The 15,535-nt window shown below is 48.1% G+C and overlaps 1 protein-coding gene across 2 annotated transcripts; it reads left to right on the top strand.

Annotated features, from left to right (window-relative positions):
• The first annotated feature begins 165 nt into the window (after positions 1-165).
• Positions 166-10,258, top strand: Gsdma (gasdermin A). Of its 2 annotated transcripts, XM_021178069.2 has the most exons (11): positions 166-379; positions 582-762; positions 3,693-3,858; positions 4,861-4,957; positions 5,417-5,464; positions 5,830-5,856; positions 6,376-6,396; positions 7,057-7,211; positions 7,686-7,800; positions 9,717-9,790; positions 10,016-10,258. In XM_021178069.2, the coding sequence occupies exons 1-11, from the start codon at positions 166-168 to the stop codon at positions 10,256-10,258; spliced, it is 1,341 nt and encodes a 446-aa protein (XP_021033728.2). The 2 variants fall into 2 exon arrangements, with proteins under 2 accessions (XP_021033728.2, XP_021033727.2); XM_021178068.3 differs by lacking the exon at positions 6,376-6,396 and having other exon boundaries at positions 5,417-5,515.
• Positions 10,259-15,535: the final 5,277 nt, after the last annotated feature.

The following is a 15,535-nucleotide window of genomic DNA, read 5'->3' as shown; positions in this document are numbered from 1 at the left end:
AGGACTCCGTGGGCTCCTTCCAGATCCAACATCGAGATGGCTGTAATTGTCTCCCCTCTACTCTAGGAGTGAAGCCTAGTGACAACCTCTTTACAAAGTACTTACCAGATCTTGACGACCCCAGTGGCTGCCTGAACATTGTCCATCTCCTTCTCCACAGAGACAATGACTATGTTTGAGAATGTCACCCGGGCCCTGGCTAGACAGCTGAACCCTCGAGGAGATCTGACACCCCTAGACAGCCTCATCGACTTCAAACGCTTCCATCCCTTCTGCCTGGTGCTGAGGAAGAGGAAGAGCACACTGTTCTGGGGAGCCCGCTATGTGCGCACCGACTACACTCTCCTGGATGTGCTGGAGCCGGGCAGCTCCCCCTCAGGTCAGCCTCTCACCCAGAGCTGGGCTCTGAAGGATGCTGTGGGGCTAGGGCCAGCCATCCTGACCACAAGGAAGATCCTCAAGCTCTTCTCTCTGATATGGTTAGGGGTCACCAAGCCCAAAGTGCTTGGTGATGACTCTAGCAGTGCTGATGAGTGGGGGTACCTCTCAGCTCAGCTGCTTCTGTCTTTTCCTTCCCACAGATCCAACAGACAGTGGCAACTTTAGCTTTAAGAATATGCTGGATGCCCGAGTAGAGGGAGATGTGGACGTGCCAAAGACGGTGAAGGTAAAGGGGACTGCGGGTCTGTCACGAAGCAGCACACTGGAGGTACAGACGCTCAGCGTGGCTCCCACGGCTCTGGAGAACTTGCACAAGGAGAGGTGAGAGGACAAGGCTGAGGGGCTGCCAGGATGAGGTTAGGCAGTGTGTGGATGATGCTTTGAGCCACCTGTGGAAGGGTAGACCCCTCACCCTGGCCGTTACCAATCCCCGAAGAGAATACTCCCTGGGGTGGACAGAAAGCACAGTGGTGAGGAGCCTCAGTTGTCTTCGCTATAGCATGATGGGAACGGAGGACAGGTCCTAACGTTCTCTCAATCCTAAGACTGTGAAATGCAACGGAAAAAAGTCAGAAGTTTGTAGCAACTGTTCTTTACAGAGACTGTGTCCGGCGCTCTGCTCCCACAAAACAAGCTTCAGACTGGCTCCATCCATACACCTAGGGAACACTGCCCCAGCAGACAAGGGGTGTGGCAGAACCAGTGTTCATACAAGGCTCTGGCACGAGTCTGGCTTGACAGGGGACCTGACTTTTAAATAATTAAGTAGTGGTTGAAAGAAGCAGGTGAGGACTTGAGGGGCCAGAAGAGGAAGGAAAGGTTGAATGTTTGACAAGTCACCCAGTAAACATTTACAGAGTTTTCACTGCGTGTAAAGCACCCTACTACGTGCTGGTGTACCTAGAATGTCTACATCCAAGAACCTTGAGGTGTAGGAGGGTGAAAACTACCATGTAGGAGTAATTATCCGGGGCTGGAGAGATAGCTCAGAGGTTAAGAGCACTGGCTGCTCTTCCTGAGGCCCCGAGTTCAATTCCCAAGAGTAATTATCCAGTTGGGCAGTGGTGGCACACGCCTTTATCCCAACCCTTGGGAGGCAGATGGAGGAGAATCTCTGAGTTCGAGGCCAGCCTGGTCTACAAAGTGAACTCCTGGACAGCCAGGGCTACACAGAGAAACCCTGTCTTGAAAACCAAGAACAAAAAGAGTAGCTACCCAATTTGAGAGGCAATAGGTACATGGCAAATATTTGGCTGGACTTGCAAGGGGGCTTCTTTTGGCTGGGGGTGTGAGGCAGGAGTGGTCTTGGGTTTAGCCTTGAATGATGGGTATAGTTGGTCATGCAGGGAAAGGAGAAGGGCCTTACAGAGACATACAGGTGAGATGTCTCAACACCGATAGGAACCATGAACTAGTCAGCCCACAGATGCAAAGGAGGGACAAATGGAGGGTAGACCCAGAGCAGGTGGGAGCCAGAAACAGGACAAGGAGCCCAACTAGTAGGCGCCAGGGAGAGCCCGACTCCCTGATGCTGCTCTGATGTGTGTCCGTGACTGACTTGACCAGACGGAAGAAGTGCATTAGAGAGAGGAAGGTGGACAGAAACACACTGTCCCGCTATCCATCAGAGAAATAAAATGAAATAAAATGAGGACAAGAGCTGGGAGGCGTGGCCAGGATGCAGGGAGGAGTGGCCAGGATTCAGGGAGGAGTGGGCACCAGGCTTATTGCAAAGATGATGCACTGGGTTAAACTCAGCAGCTGATTGCAGGGTGACAGATTTGTTAAAGATGACTGACTCTGAGTCTTGACCTAGGTTGTGTCATTACAAGACATTAAAGGTGACAAACAGGAAGGCCAGTGACAGGTAGTTACGTGGGGACGGTTGTCAGCTCCTTTCGCAACGGAGCTGGAGTACCACCTGAGACTGTTCAATGGATAGCAGGAAAGGGGGCTGGAAGCTCAGAGAGCTCAGGGTTAAGACGCACGCGTGGGGGTCAGCAAGATCCAGACTAAGATGCTAGGAATCGGGTGGAAGTTGGAGAACGCTCAGAGTGAGGAGGCATAAAAACAGAATCTCGGGGACCAGAGAGGCGGCTTAGTGGCTAAGAGCATTTACTGCTTTTGCAGAGGACCCGAGTTCAGTTCCCAGGTCTCACATCACACATTAGTGCGCTCACAAGCACCTGTAACTCCAGCTCCAGGGGATCTGATGCTTTCTTCTGTACACTCCCCACACTCATGCACACCCATATACATCACACACACACACACCCTCTCTCTCTCTCTCTCTCTCTCTCTCTCACACACACACACACACACACACACACACACACACACACCAAAATCTCAGAGGACATAAAATATTAAGGTTCTAAATCAGCTGGAAAAGGGAGTCAGTGGTACGTACATGGTTTAGGAGCCAGAAAGACAGGAGCAGAAGCAGCGTGCAATTGGAAGCCAAGATAAGGCAGGAAGGCACAGAAGGACAGAAGATCCAGTGTGGTCCACATTTAGGGGGATCACCCAGTTTAGTGAGTGGAGGGGTCACTGTGATTTCAGCAGATTGAGATTCCAATGGGGTGATGAACACACAAACCATGAGTATGGTTCACTCCAATTTGAGACGTTTGCCAGTAGGTGAAGGACAGAAATAGGACAGTGATTTGAGGGAGAACTCAGGAATAAATTCAGATGCTGTAAGGACAGAGATGTGTTTTCATACGGAAGCAAAGGGGAGGAGGAAGTGGAGATGCCAGGTGATGAGCCTCCAGCTGTTTGCACAGTTTATCTCAGCACCCTGGGAGGTAGTTGGCGTCATCTCTGTTTTATAGATGAGGCAACTCAGACTCAAAGCTTCTGCCCTGCCAGGAAGCAGAAGTCTGAGTTTGCACTGTGGCCGGATCTGAGCCCTCATGCCTTCCCTGGCACCGTACTGTCTAGGATTGACAGATTGAAAAAGAAGACACTAAAAATAAATAAATAAATAAATAAATAAATAAATAAATAAATAAATAAATAAAAATAAAAAAGAAGACACTGAGGGGCATAATGGCGCACACCTTTAGCCCCAGTGTTTGAGAGGCAAAGGCAGGTGGATCTCTGTGAGTTCAAGGCCAGCCCTGGTCTACACATGACAGCCACGGCTGTACAACGGGGTCTCTGTCTCAAAATAAAATAGTACAAAGCACAGGTGGTGGCCCTGAAGAGGAAATGCTGAAGGTGGTGTCTTCCTGTATCTCCTGCCTTAGGAAACTGTCAGCAGACCACCCATTCCTGAAGGAGATGCGGGAACGCGGGGAGAACCTCTATGTGGTGATGGAGGTGGTGGAAACCCTGCAGGAAGTCACTCTGGAGCGAGCTGGCAAGGCAGAGGGCTGCTTCTCTCTCCCCTTCTTTGCCCCACTGGGACTACAGGTTTGCTATACACAGACACACACACAGACACACACAGTCACAGAGAGAGAGAGAGAGAGAGAGAGAGAGAGAGAGAGAGAGAGAGATCACACGCACTGTCCTTTGCTCGGTGGTACCCAGTAGGCCAGGTCTCCACAGGCCACAGACAACACAGAGCAAGTTCAGTGATACAGGATTTGTCCTCACCCCTGCCCTGCTCTCCTCTCTGGTATGGTGGTGCACACTAGTAATCCCAGTACTCAGAAGGCAGAGGCAGGAGAGTCACGGGTTCAAGGTCAGTCTGGACTACCTGGTAAGATCCCAGGAAGAGGGCAGTTTCCTGCTTTCAGAATGTCCTTACTTATAGATGAGTTACACAGGTAAAGCCCAGTAGAAATAAGTGCATCTCTTATAATCTATACATACATCTAGTGAGTATGTTCAAGAGGAAAGGTATGGGATTGGGAGCCAGAGGAAGACTTCCCGAATGAGATAAGAATGGGGCAGCTGGTGTAGAGGAAGGAGGAACCTGAGTTGTGGGGCAGGATGATCCACAGGCAGGTGCTAGAGCAGGTCTGTCCAGTTCCTCTGCTGTCCAATCCAAAAGCAGGCATAGCTTGTTAGGGGGTGATCACTAGAAATGAATTGGAAGGGGACTGGATAGATGGCTTAATGGTTAACTGCTCTTCTAGAAGTTCTGAGTTCAATTCTCAACAACCACATGGTGGCTTACAACCATCTGTAATGGGATCCGATGCCCTCTTCTGGTGTGTCTAAAGACAACGACAGTGTACTCCTATATATAAAATAAATAAATAAATGTGTTTATTTTAAAAAGAAATGAATGGGAAGGCTTCAAGGGCCATAAGTTCAGAGCACAGAGAAAGTCAACTGGAGATCCTACTGAAGGGTTTCCAACTGCTTGTGTCCTCAAAGACTGTCAGACCTAGCCCTGTACCTGCATCCTGCCCCTCCTCAAAATGGAACTTAGAGAATTCACAGACTCTCATTGTGTAATCCTAGGGATCCATGAACCACAAGGAGGCTGTAACCATCCCCAAGGGCTGTGTCCTGGCCTATCGAGTGAGACAACTGATGGTCAATGGCAAAGATGAGTGGGGTGAGCAGAGACCAACATGTTCTCTCCTCAAGATAAAGGATGGCTGCATCTGTGCAATGGCATCCTGGTCCTCTCTTGCCGTGTGAGGGGATGGGGTGGGGGAGCAGCATCTTATATTGCCCATTGCTGGCGACAGAACAAAGGTTGCTCTAGATGAAGGAGACATGAGTTCCAGGTGTCTATGGTGGCACTGGGGAAGCTGTGGCGACTGACCCAAAGGCCAAATGAGCACAGCCTCTAACCTCCAGAAGCCCAAGGAGAAGACAGATCATAATAACACCACTGGATTGGTGATGGGGGGGGCAGTGCTATTGTAGGGAAGAGCTTACAGCTTCCAACAGTGAAGGTCAGGTAAAGAATTAGATGGGGCATTTGAGGAGCTTTGGGTTTGAGGCTGAAGAAGGAAGTGTGTGGAGAAGCTGGCAATGACCTCCTGATGCCTTGTCTTGTCCCTTATAGGCATTCCACACATTTGCAATGACAACATGCAAACTTTCCCTCCCGGAGGTAGGTGCACGGCTTACAGGCTCCCCACATCTCCTGCCCCGATATTCTCTGGTAAAGGTCCCCACTCTAAAATAGCAGCAGCTCCTATAATCTACCAACAGAGCATCTGCTCCTGTTTCCTGGGTCCTCACTCAGATAGAGGCATGGGACATAAACACTGCCCAGAAGGAACAAAGAGACAGGGGCTGAAGCACAGCCAGAAACAGAGAGATTTGGAGATGGGGTGTGTTCCAAAGTTGTACGGGTGGGTGTGCTCGCAGAATCTCCATGTTTTCATAATGCTACCGTGAGGCTGTCTTAGCCAATGGCTTTAGGGAAAGGCAGCAAAGAGTTTGTCCTGACAGATGTTCTTTTTGCGTTTTCAGAAAAGCCAGGAGAAGGGAAGTTCATATGTAAGTATTCATTTTGTTTCACAACTTTCTTGACTTAAGTTCAAAACCTTAGTCTTCCTCCCTCCTCCATGGGACTGACCAGGAAGATAGTGGGACAGATCTCAGCAAACAGCTGTCCATCAATGACAGCAGAACTTCCAATAAGAAGTTAGGATAAGAATAAGAAGTTCCAATAAAAACAATAGAATGGAGAGATCTATAGACAAGATCTGCTGCCCCAGACCTTTGCTGTCAGCGGCCTCAGTAGCTGCAACCTGTTCCGCATGTATCTGCTGCCAGGAACTGGGGCAGCTGGTACTGAGTCACTCAGGCTGGGTGATACCAGTTCAGCCTGAGTGCCCCTTTCACATTGTGTCAGTTCTTCTGGTCCATTCCTGCCTCCAGTCCCGAGACTGGAGCAAGAGGATTCTGAAGACATCTGGGATCTCAGAGGGGCAGTGCTCTCCCATTCCCCCTACGGATGGCTGCCATTCTAAAGGATTGTGTTCTTATTGTTCTATTTACCTCTTATTTTCTCAGTGATCCAGGCATCTGATGTTGGTAAGGAGCCTTGTGAATTTTTTCAAGACTTTGCTACACAGGTAGGGAGAGAAGCATTAGAGTGGAAGGGAAAGGCACAGGCTGAGCCCTGGGTCTTGGGATTACAGCCTCTTCCAGGAAGCCATTCCCTCCAATGTAGAGTAGATGTACTTTTAGGATTCGGGCTGCTAAACAGACAGGCTAGAGCTCACAGCCACAGTCCTTGGATACAGACCCACTGCTCTCTGAGACAGTCCCAATGTCCACTTCATTAAGTCAAATTGTGACAAATTTGACATTATGTCAAAGCCATTGCTTGTCCACAAACTCAAGACAAGGGGAAACAGGCTTCCCCTAATGTCTGGGTGGAGTAGTTGGAACTACAAGTCAAGTGTGCACGGATAAAGGATGAATCCCAAGATGCAGGGTGGTAGTGGTAACGGTAGTGCAATTAACTGTCCTGTTAGTTGAAGGCAGGGGTCTAGTTCACCTTTCTGCTCAATCTTTCATAACAAGGCTTTAGCATAACTTCATAACCACACCCCTTGGGAAAGAGGAAAAGTCAGATAAAAGCTGGAAGCAGGGCACCGGGTCCTGAGGAAGGGGTCACGAAGCTTCCAGAACGTTCAGGGTGAGAGGGCACCAGGTGAAGGGAGCCTGACATATTAACTGTGCCCCTAGGGGAGATGCACGAAGACTTCAAGACTTTAAAGGAAGAGGTTCAGCGAGAAACTCAAGAAGTGGAGAAGTTGAGTCCAGTGGGGCGAAGCTCCCTACTCACTTCCCTCAGCCATCTCCTAGGAAAGAAGAAAGAGCTCCAGGACCTTGAGCAGATGGTGAGAGCCCAGAGCACAGGGAATATGGAGGAAGGGGATTGTGAGTGGTGGCGGTCATTGCAGATGGGGAGGGGAACTGGCAATGACACAGTGACCAAAGGCTGCGGAATAAATAGCAGATATCCTTCCCAAGGTTGCCCAAGTTCATTTCGGCTGCTGGACTACCACTGGCCCCTTTATCCCTGAAATAAGAGCATCAGTACAGGGTTCCCGGAAGTGGGGCGCGCCCTCTGATGGCCATAGGGTCCCCATAAGCCTATGGCGCCCCCTGCTGGATAACAGCTTGTACTTTCCAGAGCTCAAAATCCAGGGACCAAAGAGCCTCCTACCTACCAGTCCAGCACTTTCTAGGACCTGACCACACACAAAAGAAACAGGGAGTGGGAGAGAGTCAGCCTCGGCTCACAGGTTACTTGTGCCAAATGCTAGGTTAGACCTTTACCGCAAGTATTAGTCACCCAGTTTTCCTCACAGCTTGAAGGGGCTCTAGACAAGGGACAGGAAGTGACCTTAGAAGCACTCCCCAAAGATGTTATGCTGTCAAAGGACTCTATGGACGCCATCCTCTACTTCCTCGGGGCTCTGACAGGTGAGTGAGAAGTGAATCAGATGGGTTTCTTTCTGTTATAAGAGTAAATCATGTGAATGATTCCCAAATGAATGAATGGATGGATGCCAGGTGGCTTATAGTGTATTTATGTATACATGTTTGTGTGTGTATATGTATACATGTGTATGTATATGTGTGTATGTATATATGTATGTGTATGTGTATATGTTTATATATTTATGTGTAATATGTATGTGTGTATATGTATGTGTATGTATATATATATATGTATGTGTGTATATGTATGTGTATGTATATATATATATATATATGTATGTGTGTATATGTGTATGTATATATGTATATATGTGTATGTATATATATGTGTTTATGTGTATGTATATATGTGTGTGTATGTATATATGTGTGTATGTGTTTGTATATATATTATATGTATGTATATACATACATATAAAAGGCCCTGAGTTCAATCCAGGTACTTGAGAGGGAGAGACAAAAATCATCACCAAATTGGTTTCCTTCCTAGGGTTTCAGTTGGGCCATTTTTATTTTGATTTTTTGCTACATCTTTCAATCCTTCTGCATGGTGCTAAGTCCATCCCTTCCGCATTGCTGCCCGCCTGTCAGCTTTAATTTCAGGGTCACTACTCTTCTGATCTTGGGCCTGTATTTCCTCCTGACCTCTGCACGACACATTTTCCCACTCAAAGACAAAATCTCTGAGTCCTTTGGACATAAGCTGTGATGTTTGCTACTTTTTTTAAGGGTCATAAGATGGCTCAGTGAGCTGGGCAGTGGTGGCACAAGCCTTTAATCCCAGCACTTGGGAGGCAGAGGCAGGCGGATTTCTGAGTTCGAGGCCAGCCTGGTCTACAAAGTGAGTTCCAGGACAGCCAGGGCTACACAGAGAAACCCTGTCTTGAAAAAGCAAAAAAAAAAAAAAAAAAAAAAAAAAAGATGGCTCAATGAGTAAGGTGCTTGCTGCCAAGCCTGACAGTGGGAATTCAATTCCACAGGGGGAGGACCGACTCCTGCAAGTTGTCTGTCTGCTCCCTCCATGTACACACCATGGCATGCACCTGAGTGTGCTTGAACACAGAAGTGCATATGTTCAAGTGTACACACAACATATACACACATACAAGTCAGGGGAAAGCTAGGCATACTGAGGCACACCTTTAATCCTAGCACTGGAGAGACAGAGGCAGGAGGATCTCTGTGACTTCAGGCCAGCCGGGTCTACATAGTGAGTTCCAAGACAACCAGAGCTACACAGTGAGACCCTGTCTCAAAAAGAAAAATTGTGGTTGGGTCAGTGAGGGGACTTACTGTCAAATGCCAAGCCCAAAGGAAACCCCTCAGCTATGGCTATCACAGTGTGGTAGGTAGCTCATGCCTATAGTCCCAGCACTCAGGAAACTGAGGCAGGAGGATCACTGTAGATCTCAGGCCACACTGGGTACAGAGTGCCTAACTTAACCCTGGGCTACAGAATGAGATTCTGTCTCAAAAACAAACAGAAAGCACATGACTTCTCCCAAAAATGCATCAAAAGATTGGAATTTTGGTTGGCTGTTGTTTTTTAGATGAGGTCTCACTATGTAGCCCTGGCTGGCCTGGAACTCACTATGTAGAACAATCTGGCCTGGAACTCACAAGGTCCATATACCTCTGCCTTCCAGAATACTGAAGTTAAAGGTGTGTGTCACTTTACCCAGTCAGAAATCATAACTTGTTTTAAGTTAATGACCAGCAAAGGTGTATGTTATAGAGCAGGCATTTATCTGTGGACAGATGGAAGTGGGATGGATGGATGGATGGATGGATGCGTAGATGCATGAATTAATTGATCAGTGTGCAAACACTATTTGGAGTCTGCAGTTCCCTCTTTACCAGCAACACTTTTTTTCTTCTTTCTCTGCTTTTCCCTCCAGTGCTAAGTGAAGCCCAACAGAAGCTTCTAGTAAAATCCTTGGAGAAAAAGATCCTACCAGTGCAACTGAAGCTGGTGAGAAAAAGTGACAGATGCCAGGGGGCGTTCAGGGCAGGGTGGGGTATGAGGAGGAGAGTTAGAAACTGTGGGAACATGCAGACCTACTGTGCTCACAGGCCCCAGCCTTATCCCTAGAGGAAAGTCTTCCCCTCTCCCTAGGTCCTTAGGGTACTCAGTCTGCTCTGGTAGGAGGGAGAAGCTTTCCAGTTCCCCATTTCCAGTCACCTTGGTCCCCTGCAGGTTGAGAGCACCATGGAGCAGAACTTCCTGCAAGATAAAGAGGGTGTTTTCCCCCTGCGGCCTGATCTGCTCTCCTCCCTCGGGGAGGAGGAACTGATCCTAACAGAAGCACTGGTGGGACTAAGCGGCCTGGAAGTCCAGAGATCAGGCCCCCAGTACACGTGGGATCCGGACACGCTCCCCCACCTTTGTGCCCTCTACGCTGGCCTCTCCCTCCTTCAGCTGCTAAGCAAGAATTCCTAATGCACCTTCCCTGCCTGCTGCCCTAAAGCCTTCCCAGCCTTGCTGTGCTCTGTCTGTAACACTGCAAGACACCACAGAGCCTCCAGGCTGGGGACAACTGAAATGCCGGCTCAACCTCAGTCTCCAAGTTCCTTCTGCCTCACCATCTATCTCTCTCCTTCTGTCCTCCAGCTCAGCACCCACTAAGCCCATCTCCTGATGCTTTAATCCTGAAGATACAGAATCATTCAAACCCTTACCACTTTGAGTCACTTCATTAAGAGGGGTTGGGGGGAGGCTTGGGGTGGTGATGACGGTGGTTATGGTGGGAGGCAGAGGCAGGTGAATCTCTTAAGTTTGAGGCCAGCCTGGTCTGTAGAGTGAATTCCAGGACAGCCAGGGCTACACAGAGAAACCTTGTCTTGAAAACAACAAAAACCACATTTATTTCCTAGTCTGATCCTTCCCATGTGTGCCTCAAAAACAAACAAACAAACAAACAAACAAACAAACAAACTGGTCTTACAAGAATGAATGGAGAATACTATGTCAATCCTAGGACAAGCTGTCTTCTGGTTTTTCTGTAAAGGGAATCTGTCGTTTGACCCAGGTAAAGAAACAGCCATCATCCATACATACACGTTACTGCCCACACTGTTCCTCAGGCCCGCTGGAAAATGCTCCCAGAGCTCAGAGGGTTAGAATCCAGAACGTCTGCTTTACACTGAAAGGATCATCCAAGCTGCCTGCCCTCACCAAAGCGCCCGTGTTCTCCAGCCCTGGCTGAGGGCTTGGAGAGGAAAGGAAGGTCTAGGGGACTATGATACAAGCACAAAACAGGACAATAGATTTCACGTTGGTTAAGTAGAAAATCAAGGTGAAGGTGAAAAAAAAATTAAATTAGAGGAAGAGGGAGGGGGCACCCAAGAATAAGACCTAAACCTTTAAATCAGTGGTTTGACCTGTGAGTCACGACCCTGGTGGGAGGTCAGATGACTCACAGGAGTTGCATATCAGATATCCTTCATATCAAATATTTACATTACGACTTATAACAGGAGCAAAATTGCAGCTATGAATTTACAATGAAAATAATTATATGGTTGGGGGTCACCACAGCATGAGGAACTGGATCAAAGGGTCGCAGTGTTAGGAAGGCTGAGAGCCACTGCTTCAGTTTTGTTTTCAACCCTCAACTCAGGATGAGTGTGGAGTGGTTTGGCCTGTATATTATAATCTCATTAAACGTCTGGGTTCTCATCACCCTCTGCCCAAAGCTGGCTTTAAACCTTTGTCACCAGTCTTGTTTGTTTATTTACATTTACTGGGGCACAGAACAGCATGTACTCCATGGTATGCTGTCACAGGTCAGGGGGACAACCTTTGAGAGTTGGTTTTCTCCTCCCATCCTGTTAGGATCCAGGGATCAGAGTCATTCATCGGCCATGGCAGCAAGCAGAACCTTCTCACCGTGATCCCTCAGGCATCTCCATCATCTCTTCCCTCTTACATGCCTGGGTATATATGTGCACCACTTGTGTGCCTCGTGCCCTCAGAGAAGAAGAAAGGGTTGGATCCTGGAGGGAACTGGAGTATAGATGGTTGTGAACCATCATGTAGGTGCTGGGCTCGAACCCAGGAACCCTGGAAGAGCAGCCAGTGTTCTTAATCTCTGAGTCATCTCTCCAGCACACACACACACACTCGCGCGCGCACACACACACACACCACACACACACACCATGTTTTAAGCCATTTTTTATAAGTAGAGAGTAGAATCTATCTCCAAGACTTCAGGCCCCAGGAATCAAAATCTCCCCCTCTTTACCCACCTTCTCGCCTAGGTCAGTTCCTCCACACAGCAAGAACTCATAACCGGCTGTCAAAAGCTGCATAGTTAGCCGTCCTCCCCATTCACATTCTCAGCATCTTCTGAAACCTTCCGGTCTATTGGGTTGCTTGCTCTCTGCTGACTTGTCTCCTTGTAATGTAAACTTAATGAGAGATGAGCTAACACCTCAACCATCCAGAAGGGTAACTTCTTTGATTGGAAGGATGAAAAGCAAAGCTGGTCTGTTTTCTCCCTTTGCTGTTCCCACACAGCCACAGTCCCCCGTGTCCCGTGTGGGTGATTTACTAAGTTCATCCCTGTGCTCTGTTTTGTGTCCCCCCAGCCCTGAGGGGTGGGGTGAGAGGACCACTTAGATGAACAGGTCCAGGTGTGTGCCCCAAAACTAGAGCACACATTTCTGTTTGGCAAGTGGCTATTTAACACGGAGAGTTATTTGTCACAATAGAATAAAAATAATTGAAAAGGCAAGTAGGGACAGCAGCAAGGTGGCTCAGCAGGTAAAGGCCCTTGCTGCCAAGCCTTGTGACCTGACTTCAACTGCCAGATGCCACATGGTGGAAAGAGAGAACGTCTGCCTTCCACACGTACATCGTGGTAAAAGTGCCCCCAATCCTAACGAAATAAGTAAATAAACGTAATTTTTAAAAGATATGCAGGGCTGGAGAGATGGCTCAGTGGTTAAGGGGAGAGTGGTTCTTCCAGAGGACCCAAGTTCAACTCCCAACACTCACATAGCAGCTGACAACTGCCTGTAACTCCAGTTCCAGAGGATCCAACACCCTCACACAGACATACATGGAATCAAAACACCCATGCACATAACATAAAATAATGATAATTTTAAAAGGAGCCAGGCAGTGGTGGCACAGGAAGATCACTTTTTAAATCCCCGCCCTGGGAAAGCAGAGGCAGGTGGATCTCTGTGTTCGAGGACAGACTTATCTACTGAACAAGTTCCAGAACAACCAAGGCTACATAGAAAAACCTCATTTCTAAAAAAACAAACAAACAAAAAAACCAAATGTGTGTGTGTGTGTGAGAGAGAGAGAGAGACAGACAGACAGACAGACAGACAGACACACAGACAGACAGACAGACACACAGAGAGAGAGGGTAGTGGGGCAGATAAAGATCTAACTCCCTTTTGCCCCAGAACTCTGAGGCAAAGGGCAAGTCTCTGAGTTACAGGACAGCCTGGGCCACCTTGTGAGACCCTATCTTAAAGCAAACACATAAAGGAAGCAAGATGTTCTGAGTATTTATAAATACAAAAGAGAGTATAGGCAGGACACATCCTCTGTCTTCTGAGTCCTTATTAGAGTGGGAGCCGAGCCGGTCCCAGCTCTGAGACTCACTTGGGATCTTGTTTATAAAAGTTTCCGTGCTGGAAATTTATTTTGTGCTTTGAGAAACTGACCGGTGTATCTTCAAAACTGATGCTTGTGGGAAAGACAGGAAGGCTTCCCAGTCTAGTTTTCTTCTATTCATGTCTCCCCCACAAATGGCATCCTCCTGCTCCCACTCTCAGGTGTTTGGATGTATAAAGGTCTCCTCAGGTCGCTGCCCTGCTCTGCGGCAGAGGCTCCACCACCCTCACCCTTCATCCCCTCAGTGCACTGGAGAACAGAGTGCAGACTGTCAACTTTCTCTAAAGGGCTCTGTGACACATCCCCTGCTGTTTCCACTTAGAAAAGATGATGGTGGTGATGGTGGTGGTGGTGGTGATGATGGTGGTGGTGATGGTGGTGGTGGTGGTGGTGGTGATGATGGTGGTGGTGGTGGTGGTGGTGGTGGAGATGGTAGTGGTGGTGGTGATGGTGGTGATGATGATGGTGGTGGTGGTGGTGTTGATGATGGTGGTGGTGGAAATGGTAGTGGTGGTGATGAGGATAATGACAGTGATGGTGATGATGGTGATAAAGGTGATGATGACAATGAGTGGTTGTCACATGCCACTGCCCCCTTGTGGAGGTCAGTAGGCAACTTTTATGGATTCAGTTCTCTCCTTCCACCTTTACCTGGTTTCCAGGAATGGAACTCAGGTGTCCACAGGCTTGTGGCAACACCTTTGCCTACTGACTCATCTTGCTAGCCCAGTTGTTTTGACCTTTGGAGAGGGCAGCAAGTTCTCACACCGTAGCCTAGGATGACCTCGGCCTAAGTGCTGGGATTACTGGAGCGCAGCATGGTGCCCGATGGGGTATATTACTGTCTTAGTTGGGGTTTTATTTTTCTGTGAAGAGACACCATGACCAAGGCAACTCTTATAAAGGCAAACATTTATTGGGGCTGGCTTTCCGTTTCAGAGGTTCAGTCCATTATCATCATGGTGGGAAGCATGGCATCTTACAGGCAGATGAAGGGCTGAAGACACCAAGAGTTCTACATCTTGATAGGAAGGCAGCCAAGCCAGGAGGACACTCTTCCACTCTGAGCAGAGCACTAGGAGACTTCAACCCCGCCCCCCCACTGCTCTTTCTCCAACAAGGCCACACCTAATAGTGCCACTCCTTATGGGTCAAGCATAGTCAAACCACCACATTTACATTCTTAAAAAAAAAAAAAAGCCCAATGCCTGGCAAATACAGAAGTGGATGCTCACAGTCAGCTATTGGATGGAACACAGGGCCCCTAATGAAGGAGCTAGAGAAAGTACCCAAGGAGCGAAGGGGTATGCAACCCTATAGGTGGAACAACGAGATGAACTAACCAGTACCCCCACCCCCCGAGCTCGTATCTCTGGTTGAATATGTAGCAGAGGATGGCCTAGTTGGCCATCAATGGGAGGAGAGGCCCCTTGATATTACGAAGATCATATGCCCCAGTACAGAGGAATGCCAGGGCCAGGAAGCTGTGGTGGGTGGGTTGGGGAGCAGGGAGGGGGAAGGGCATAGGGGGCTTTGGGGATAGCATTTGAAATGTAAGTGAAGAAAATATCTAATTTTAAAAAAAGCATTTATGCTTAGTAGTGGTGGCAAATGCCTGTAATTCCAGCAGTTGGGAAGCAGAATGAGTTCCCAGACATCCAGGGCAATACAGAAAAACCTTTAAAAAAAAAAAAAAAAAAAAGCATTTACTTATGGGGGAGGGGAACTCGAGCCTCAGCATGCTTGTGGAGGTCAGAGAAAAGCGTGAGACTCAGTTCTCTCCTTCTACCATGGGACCCAGGGATCAAACTCGTGTCTTCATACTTGGCAGCAAGCACCTTTACTCACTTGAGCCATCTCACCACCCCCTCAACATTACTTTCTTTCTTTCTTTCTTTCTTTCTTTCTTTCTTTCTTTCTTGGAGACAGGGTCTTTTTGTGTAGTTCCCACTGCCCTAGAACTTGCTATGTAGACCAGGCTGGCCTTGAACTCAAAGATATCCCTAGTGCTGAGATTAAAGTTGTGTACCACTGAGATTAAAGTTATGTGCCACACCTAGCCCTACATTACATTTTTTT

The sequence above is a fragment of the Mus caroli genome, unplaced genomic scaffold (assembly GCF_978045245.1).
Source record: "Mus caroli unplaced genomic scaffold, Mus_caroli_1 scaffold_13, whole genome shotgun sequence".
In the NCBI taxonomy this organism is placed as follows: domain Eukaryota; kingdom Metazoa; phylum Chordata; class Mammalia; order Rodentia; family Muridae; genus Mus; species Mus caroli.
This window is presented reverse-complemented; position numbering and strand designations above follow the sequence as displayed.

Bases quoted from the DNA above. Each gene is read 5' to 3' on its own strand.
- Gsdma (XM_021178068.3), top strand. From the start codon at position 166: ATGACTATGTTTGAGAATGTCACCCGGGCCCTGGCTAGACAGCTGAAC. The intron at 763-3,692 runs GTGAGAGGACAA...CTCCTGCCTTAG, and splicing joins GAGAACTTGCACAAGGAGAG to GAAACTGTCAGCAGACCACC. The intron at 7,212-7,685 runs GTGAGAGCCCAG...TTTTCCTCACAG, and splicing joins TCCAGGACCTTGAGCAGATG to CTTGAAGGGGCTCTAGACAA.